General features: G+C 60.1%; 2 protein-coding genes across 4 annotated transcripts; both read right to left on the bottom strand.

Moving 5' to 3' along the window:
- Positions 1 to 886: 886 nt before the first annotated feature.
- ATP4B (ATPase H+/K+ transporting subunit beta) lies at positions 887 to 7,127 on the bottom strand. Of its 2 annotated transcripts, none has more exons than XM_043478243.1 (7): positions 6,935 to 7,127; positions 6,417 to 6,545; positions 5,387 to 5,500; positions 5,086 to 5,285; positions 4,315 to 4,371; positions 1,852 to 1,944; positions 887 to 1,433 (listed from the first exon to the last, which is right to left on the bottom strand). In XM_043478243.1, the coding sequence occupies exons 1-7, from the start codon at positions 7,044 to 7,046 to the stop codon at positions 1,272 to 1,274; spliced, it is 867 nt and encodes a 288-aa protein (XP_043334178.1). In that variant the 5' UTR covers positions 7,047 to 7,127; the 3' UTR covers positions 887 to 1,271. The 2 variants fall into 2 exon arrangements, with proteins under 2 accessions (XP_043334178.1, XP_043334177.1); XM_043478242.1 differs by having other exon boundaries at positions 1,852 to 1,950; positions 6,935 to 7,122.
- LOC122447556 (putative protein CRIPAK) lies at positions 1,957 to 4,161 on the bottom strand. Of its 2 annotated transcripts, XR_006271276.1 has the most exons (5): positions 3,213 to 4,161; positions 2,838 to 3,154; positions 2,556 to 2,726; positions 2,132 to 2,445; positions 1,965 to 2,073 (listed from the first exon to the last, which is right to left on the bottom strand). XR_006271276.1 is itself a non-coding variant. In XM_043478241.1 (4 exons), exons 1-4 carry the CDS (start codon positions 3,424 to 3,426, stop codon positions 2,209 to 2,211), a joined length of 939 nt encoding a protein of 312 aa, XP_043334176.1. In that variant the 5' UTR covers positions 3,427 to 4,161; the 3' UTR covers positions 1,957 to 2,208. The 2 variants fall into 2 exon arrangements, 1 of the variants encoding a protein (XP_043334176.1); XM_043478241.1 differs by having other exon boundaries at positions 1,957 to 2,445.
- Positions 7,128 to 8,797: the final 1,670 nt, after the last annotated feature.

Below are 8,797 nucleotides of genomic sequence, written 5' to 3'. Positions count from 1 at the left end.
TGGTGGGAGAAGCATCCAGACTTGAACCTAGGCCTCTGACCTCTGACCCCGGAGCCCAGCCTCCCCTACCCTAGGGCTGGTCAGCCTGTGTAGTCAGCAGCAACTTGACGTGAGGTCCAGCCCTCCTGTCCACGGGCACCTTGTGGCCAGCCGGAGCCGGGTCTGAGACCGTGTACTTGCCTCCCCGCCTCCGGCAGGGACAGCCCCTCAGCAGTTGGACCGATCCCCCCCCAAACCGGGTCAGCAGCCCCATGTCCCAGGGTCTGTAGGGGGAGCCTGGGCAAGCTGCCTACTGTGCGTGGACCCCCCGGGCCCCCCCGGGCCCCATCGAGGCCTTGAAGTCATTTCCTGGCCTCCGACCTCCAGTGTGTCGTGACATCCCTGAGATGGCCTGGTCCCTGACCTGACATTTCCCAGGTGGCTCAGAGTTGCCGCTTCAGGGTCAGCAGGGAGGACATCCCCAGCCCAAGTCTCCAGTCCCCCGGTTCCGTGGGGCTTCCTCTGTGGGCTTAGGGCTCTGGGTGACAGATAATAGCAGATACATCGTTGGGACAGAATGTTTTTGTTTCGGGGTTTTCTGAAGGGGCTGGGGCTGGAGAGCCCCGCCCTGGAGGTTGGAGGGGAGACTGGGCTGGGCGGAAGGCCATTTCTGGGGTCTGGGCTCCACCAGGTGGCAACACCCTGCACCCTGGCCGCGTTGTTGGGGCAGCCCCTCCCATGCTGGTTCGTAACTTCCCCAACTTGCAGTTGAAAGTGTTACAGAAAGAGAATTTTTTAGTTAATTTTAGTTAATTCTTTTTAAGTTAATTCAGCTAACTAAATTTTAGTTCATTAATTTTTTTGATTTACTCTTCCCTGTCATCACGAAAGATACGACTCTTTTAGGTAGGTTAAGAGTGGATTTAATAAACTTGATTTTTACAGTTTAGGAGTTGTATTTTTTAAAGCCGATGTCCAGAATGCCTGAAACCCTAAGTCACATTTCTGGCGTTCATAGTCACATGTAGGAACAGTAAGTTACAGCAAGAATGATGTGGTCCACGTGGCTGAGGCGAGCCCGCCCATGTCTTAGCTGTGCAGCGGCCGCCTTGTGGTCCCCGTGTGAGCCCGTTTATCATAGCCACAAATCTGCCTGAAAGGGAAGAAGTCTGATGGGATCCTGATGGTGCGAGCCTGGCGCGGGGCGGTCTGGTGCGGAGCTGCCCCGGTGCCGGTTTCCGCTGGACAAGGCGTTGGGGTCGCCCTATGCCTGGGGGGCCAACCTGTCCCCTCTACTTCTGGATTGTCAGCTTGAACTCCACCTTCCCCTCGTAGGGGTCGTGGGGGTTGTCGAAGGTCACGTACTCTGCCAGGATCTTGCATACGACAACCACCTCCTTGTTCTTGGGGACGTTGAGGAGCTTCGCGGCCACCAGTGGGTTGCTGTAGTGGGGCTGAAGAGACTCCAGTTAGGGTCCCTGTGAGAGGGCGGCCGGGTGCTCGGCACGCAGAGGCAGTGCTCTCAACGAGCTACAGATGTCTCCTGCTTAGAAATGAGGAGACCCGGCCCAGAGGGAAGGACCCATGACAAATTCAACTTCAAACTATACCTGATAAAAATTAAACACAGAGGATGAAGCAAGAGCTTTGGGGGAAATGATTTTAAGTGGATATGCAGTCGTCTAAGAAGGCCCTTGGAAAGTAAAAGATGAGATTTGATGTCAATTTTGGGTGAGAATGTGGGCTTGGGAGACCCCCGGAGGTTAAGTGGTTAGGGTGGGCTAGGTACAGCCTGGGTTCCTTTCACAGGCAAAAGTCCCCGGCTGTCACTTCGCGAGCGGCGGCTGCTGTCGGGCCCTGGGGCCCACGTACCTGGGCCTTCTTCCCATAGTAGGGAAAGTAGTGCAGGCTGTAGGAGCCACTGCGCGGGAAGTAGTCCACCTGCAGAGCTGGGGCGTCCCGGTGCTGGTCCTGCGGGTGAGAGGCCGCTGCGGGGAAGGCCGGGCCTGGCGCACGCACGCCGCGTGCAGCCATGCCTGCTCTGCACGCGCATGTGTGTCCGTGCCTGCTCTGCACGCGCGTGTGTGTCCGTGCCTTCTCTGCACGTGCGTGTGCAGCCGTGCCTGCTCTGCACGCGCGTGTGTGTCCGTGCCTGCTCTGCACGTGTGTGTCCGTGCCTGCTCTGCACACGCGTGTGTGTCCGTGCCTGCTCTGCACGTGCGTGTGCCTCTATGCCTGCTCTGCACATGCGTGTGTGTCCGTGCCTGCTCTGCACGTGTGTATCCGTGCCTGCTCTGCACGTGCGTGTGCCTCTATGCCTGCTCTGCACATGCGTGTGTGTCCGTGCCTGCTCTGCACATGCGTGTGTGTCCGTGCCTGCTCTGCACATGCGTGTGTCTCTATGCATGCTCTGCACGTGCATGTGTATCCGTGCCTGCTCTGCACGCCCGTGTGTGTCCGTGCATGCTCTGCATGTGCGTGTGTATCTGTGCCTCTGCACGTGCGTGTGTAGCCATGCCTGCTCTGCACGTGCGTGTGTAGCCGTACATGCTCTGCATGTGCGTGTGTATCTGTGCCTCTGCACGTGCATGTGTAGCCATGCCTGCTCTGCACGTGCGTGTGTATCCGTGCCTGCTCTGCACGTGCGTGTGTGTCCGTGCCTGCTCTGCACATGCGTGTGTGTCCGTGCCTGCTCTGCACATGCGTGTGTCTCTATGCATGCTCTGCACGTGCGTGTGTAGCCGTGCCTGCTCTGCACGTGCGTGTGTATCTGTGCCTCTGCACGTGCATGTGTAGCCATGCCTGCTCTGCACGTGCGTGTGTATCCGTGCATGCTCTGCACGTGCATGTGTCCGTGCCTGCTCTGCACGTGCGTGTGTAGCCACGCCTGCTCTGCACATGCGTGTGTAGCCGTGCCTGCTCTGCACGTGCGTGTGTATCCGTGCATGCTCTGCACGTGCGTGTGTGTCTGCCTGCTCTGCACGTGCGTGTGTGTCCGTGCCTGCTCTGCACATGCATGTGTCTCTATGCATGCTCTGCACGTGCATGTGTATCCGTGCATGCTCTGCACGTGCGTGTGTGTCCGTGCCTGCTCTGCACGTGCGTGTGTGTCTGTGCCTGCTCTGCACGTGCATGGGTGTCCGTGCCTGCTCTCCACGTGTGTGTGTGTCCGTGCCTGCTCTGCACATGCGTGTGTCTCTATGCCTGCTCTGCACATGCGTGTGCATCTGTGCTTGCTCTGCACGTGCGTGTGTAGCCATGCCTGCTCTGCACGTGCGTGTGTATCCATGCTTGCTCTACACATGTGTGTGCCTCTATGCTTGCTCTGCACATGTGTATCCGTGCATGTTCTGCATGTGTGTGTGCATGTGTGCAAAGCAGGTGATTGCACGAGCAGTTGGCATGAACCAGATCTAGTCTGGTATCAACAACCAGGAATCCGTTCATGGTGTAACGTGTTAGTTCACAAGACCCCGGTGACTTACCGAAGTCATACCTTCCAGATTAAACCCTCGTAGGATAAAAGAGGTGACAGGGTTGAGTGTGTGGGGCTGGCAGCCCACGAGGTGTGTGGCCCACCTGCTGAGACCAGGGCTGCGTCTGCCTGCTGCCGGGGCCACCCTCGTCCACTGTCAGGGTCTGCGCGGCCCAATGGACCCCAATCCCGTCTGAGAGCAGGAAGGGGCGATTTGCTGTCTGTTAAAACCTCAAGTCAGCCTACACATGTGTGGTCAAGGAAGCTAAAAACGGAAAATTGGAACAGGATGCACCCCACGGCCTGGGGGCTGCACCAAAGTGTGCAGTCACCCTGGTGGGTTGTCCCTGCAGACGGCAAAGGGCCTGGGCCCAGGGCGTAACTGAGAAAGCAAGCTTTAGAAAATACTCAGTGAAGACAAGTTTAGTTTTATCCATGTTGTACTTTAAAACGCATTTGAGAAAAACTGGACTAAAGTAATGGCAATTCTTGGCAGCATGTAAACTCACACTGTTAATCAGTGGTGCTGGTGTTAATCAGCATCGCTTTGTAAATAAGCAAACAAAAGGACAAAAAAGGGCGGTAGAAGTGCATTGGGTTTTCCAAATTGCCACAGACATCCTGAAGTCTGTTGGGGATACACTGTCTCAGATGCTTTTTTGAAGCAAAACGATCACAAGTGCTGGTTTTTCTTACTGGGTTTTCATCCCTACGATAAAAACCACTTAGCGTGAAGGTTCCTGCCATCCATGTACCTGGTTTATTAGGCGACCTCTGAGATGTTTTTAGGGAAGCCTGATCAGTGTTTCCCAAGGGGTTCCCAGTCCAAACAGGATGGCTGTGGCCTGTGGGTCACTCACCAGGAAGGCGCAGTCCACCCTGGGGGCTGTGCTGTTGCCGGGGAGAAACTTGACGATCTGCAAGGGAGCGGCTGTGAGTGTGGGGGCGGGGAGGGCCTGGGGGTCCTGCTCTGAGGACTCGGCAGGTGTGCCCCCTCCTGCTCCAAGCCTGTGGTCTTGGCTGCTGGGTGGCAGAGCCGGATGGTCGGCAGAGCCCAAGCCGCGGCCTCCACCTCCCGCACCTGTGCGGCCGGCCCCCTGCTCCTCCCCGCCCACGCCTGGCTCCACCTCTGAAAACCCCGGCCCCTGGGTCCCCCTGCTGGTGCCCAGGGCCCAGAGTAGCACCCGCCTTACTCACGGAGACCCCGGCCTTCCTGCTCTGCGTGCCCACCAGGGAACAAACCCCGGCTGGACCGGGCTGAGCGTAGAGCAGAGGTCTATGGCCTCTGCTGCCTCTCAGAGAGGAAGGTGAACAGCGTCATCCTGGCCAGACCCCATGCCCCCAGATCCCTGACCGTGCATTGTGGGTGGCCTCCGGAGGTCTGCCGGGTCCTCTCGGCCCATCCCTCAGCGCCTGGCCCCGGCGATTCTCAGGCACCCTCCCCGTGCCGACCGCCTGGCTTTTCCCAGCTGTCCTGCGCACAGGACTGCCCTGGGCTCCACGGCTCGCCGGTCAAGCAGGTGGCAAGTCTGGGCAGCCGCTTCCTGGTGAGGGTTGCAGGCTCCCCACCCAGCCTGGGGGCTGCAGGGATGGGGGGCGGGGGCCCTTCTCCCCTCTGACCCCACATTCACCCTGTTCATCTTGATAATGAAGCATGGCTTTCCCTCTGCAAAACCGAAGGTGGGGTCCGGCTGGCCGGAGCAGTTCTGCAGCATGTCCACTGTGAACTTGCAGGAGAACTTAGTGTGGTTCGGGGCCAGGAAGTGCTCCTGGAAGAAGTACCTCTCGGACGTGCAGTTGATGTTGTCCTCCTGGGCTGCAGGCGAGTAGCCTGGGGGGGACACACTTGTGGTCCTGCCGGAGCAGCAGCCCACGCCCCACCCAGCTCCTTAGGAAAGGAGAGTGGAGACCAAGGCCCGGGTCACGCCTTACCCGCCAGGAAGTGCCGCAGTGCCTGTGTGAGCCCTGTCCAGGTCCTGTTGTCAGACACATTGTAGGAGATGTGCAGGCCTTTGTCCCCGTAGGTGTCCGGCCTCAAGGTCACCCCTGGAGAGAGGACACAACGCCTGGGGTTTGGCTGCATGTTTAGGCTGCTTGCTGTCCTGCTGGCCTGGCCTGGGGGAGGCAGCGCCCAGGATGCTGGGGCCCAGGACTTCGAAGGCCCACGCCCTCCCCCGGTGCCCCCAGGAAGGCCCGGGACTCTGCACAGTAGCCAGGGGGCCGCTCAGTTGCACGAGGCCTGGTTAGGCCCCAGGGCTCCCTCTGCAAGAGGCCCGCCCCTCACCCTGCCTGCCAGTCTGCGGGTTTGAGACAAACTCTATCATGGTGTGGTTTCAAGCATGTAGTCTACTATATCCTGTTCTGAGATTGCATTGAGATCCTCCACGTCCAATCCGTTTGTTGATTCTAAAGATTGACCCCAGCTGTCACGAGGGTTTGTGGACAAAGCCCTGAGGGTGGTGGGCCCGCCCCCTCCAAGCACAGCCCAGCACCGCTGTTGGGTGGTCTTGGATTATTTTCTTCCTCAGAAAGCATGAAGGACGCAGGGGTGACAAATGCTGAGTCGCTGGGCTGGAAAAGCTGAGCTTCCTTCAGCCCCCTTCCCGCCGCTCTCTGTTTTGCTGTCTGCCCTCAGTCCGGGTCAGCAGGCTGCGTGCGGAGGTCTTGGTCCAGATGCCGTCCCCAGGCTCCAGAGGGGCTGCCCGCCTGTCCCCTGCCCACGTGTCTGCCCAGCGCTTCCCCCTGTTTGGGCACCGCCTCAGCCCCGTCACAGGGGGAGCGGCTGCCCCCTTAGACGAGACTCCAGCCCTGGGTCTGCTGGCCTCCTGTCGGCGAGGAGGCCAGGGTCCTCTGGGAGAGCGGCCTCGGTGCTGGACGCCCGCCCCCGCCTCCTGGTCCCCCAGTGCCTGTGCCTCCATGTCCTCCCCAAGGGGTCGGTGGAGCCGGGCCCGCCGCCGGTTACCTGGCGACTTGAGCTGGTCCTGGTAGTCGGGCGTGTAGGGGTCGATGGTGCACATAAGCACGTAGATGCAGAGAGCAAAGATGCCCGTCATGACCACATAGAAGGCCACGTAATAGAGGCTGATCCACACTGCGGGCAGAGGCAAGGCAGGAGCTGGGTCACTGGGAGCGTGCGTGCGCTCACCGTGTCACCTCTGGGTCGGCACTCCACCTGCTCCCGGAGCATTCTCACCCCAATAACCCCGCACCCCTTCACTTAAAGCTCTTCTTAAAAATTACAGTTTTGGGAAACTAGCTTTAAACTGGCTGCTCTAAAATCCAGGGCTGAGCCTCTGGGGCCTGTCCTCAGCTGACCCCCGCTCTCGAGTGCCCAGGGTCAGGGGTGTCAGGGCCTGGGCAGGCCTTCGGGGTTGGCCGGCAGGGACGGGAGGCTGGGAGGGCTTTGTCTGGACCCCAGGACCGCTAGCCCCTCACAGCCGTGGGGCGGCCCCTGCCCTCTCCCAGGCCCCACACACGGACCCCAGCGGGACAGCGTGCGGCCCAGCATCTGCCCGGTGTCCGGGTTCCAGCAGTAGCGCTGGAACTCCTCCATCCGCTGCCCGCATGACTTCTTCTCCTGCAGCGCCGCCATCACTGACCGCTGCTGCTAGGGCTGCGGGGAGGCTGCGTGCCCGGCTTTTAAGGTCTCCTCCTCGGAGCCCAAGGGCACCGCGGCGCCCAGCCCAGGGAGGCCCCGGCAGGTGTTATCGGGCCTGCCTTAAGGTGCCCTCCGCCGCCTCCCCGGGCATGTCGGGACAGCGCCCCCAGTGCCAGCCCCTCCTCGTGCGTGCCCTTGTGGGAACTTTATCTGCTCTGATAACAAGCGAGCAAGGAGACCAGCAGGCGCTCGGGAGGGGCTGGCAGGAGAGCAGGTCAGCGAGGCCTGGACCTGGGGCCCAGCCGTGGCCGACAGGCTTGAGCTGAGGGGCAGGAGCCTGAGGTTGTGGCGGGCGACAACGGGGGTCCCAGAGGGGCGGGAGCCAGGTTCTCCTGTCACTGCTGCTGTGGGCTAGCCAAGCTCAGTGGTGCCCCGGGAGGCGGGCTGGGGGCTCAGGGGTCCCGATACTTGGTGACGACTCCCGTGCTGCCCTGAGAGCCACAGAGGGGTCCACCGCCCTGCAGGAGACGTGCTTTTCAGACTGAACGATGCCAGGCCCCGGGCATGCTGTTCAAAGGCAGGTTCTGACCTACACAGGCCCGGTGGGCCGGGAGCTCCCAGGGGCCTCGCCTATGGCTGCAGGACCATGGCCGTGCCTGGGCAGCGGACACACCACCTGGAGCCACGTCCAAGTTGCCTGGGAGCCTTGTTGGCCTCTGACACTGGTCCCACCCCCGAATTTCTGAGCTAGCTGACCTGCGGGTGGCCTGAGTGTCTGGCCACCCCCCAGACCCCTGCGGTGTATGGTCAGAACCAAGGAGCCTTGGCGGTCTACATAGCCGGGGCCATGACCTTTGCTCCCTGGGGAGCAGACATCGCTCAGGGATGTGACACCACCTCCATGATGAGGCAGAAGAGGTGATACCAGGCAGGGGTGATGGACCACAACCCCTCACAGACACCACGTCCGAACTGGCTGGGTTGACGGGGATCGCACAAAGCTCTAGTTGTCCATCCACTGTCCACTATCACACTCACTCTGAGGGACCCACAGGGTCAAATCAGAAGGTTTCTTCTAGGGAAAGAATTATGAAAAACCCTTCAGCCATTATGCCATTTTCTTTAGGATGATTTAGAGTTTGTCAGCAAAATGATAAAAATTCATGTGGAATTGTAGCATTTTAGCTTGGACTCATAATTTCTTGGGTTTCTTAATGGGCAGATCCTGGGCGCTTTCCTTCACACTGTTCACAATCACGGCTTTGGAACTTCAGGGCTGTAGAAATGCAGAGTGTGGCCTCGGGCCTCGGTCTCACTGTCCACGCCCATGGAGCTGGGGCCCCAAGCGAGGAGGCTCGAGGCGCAGGGCAGCAACTGCTGGACACAGACCCTGTGCTGCCCTGGCCCGGGCGTGCGGATGCTCCGGGGCTTCATCTCGGGACTGAACCTTCCACACTTAGACTCTGAATTCCCACAAGTGTGAACGCGTGTGCTGAGCTGCACACGTGTTATCACAATGACCTTCTCGGGACGTGTCCATGGCGGTGGGGGGGGGGGCACTGGGAGAGGGCAGCTTCCTGCCCAGCATGCCTGTGCGACCACTTGAGCAGATGAGCCCCGAAAAGGGTGCACCCCAGACAATGTGGGGCTCAGCCCAGGTTCCCACCTGGGGGCCGTAAGGAGCAGGAGCCACCCCTCTCCCCTGCTGCTGAGGGGTCTGAGGAGCCAGCGGAAACTGAGGGCTG

Source organism: Cervus canadensis, chromosome 9 (genome assembly GCF_019320065.1).
Source record: "Cervus canadensis isolate Bull #8, Minnesota chromosome 9, ASM1932006v1, whole genome shotgun sequence".
NCBI classification, from domain to species: Eukaryota; Metazoa; Chordata; class Mammalia; order Artiodactyla; family Cervidae; genus Cervus; species Cervus canadensis.
Note: the sequence above shows the minus strand (reverse complement) of the source record. Positions and strands in the feature narration are given on the sequence as shown.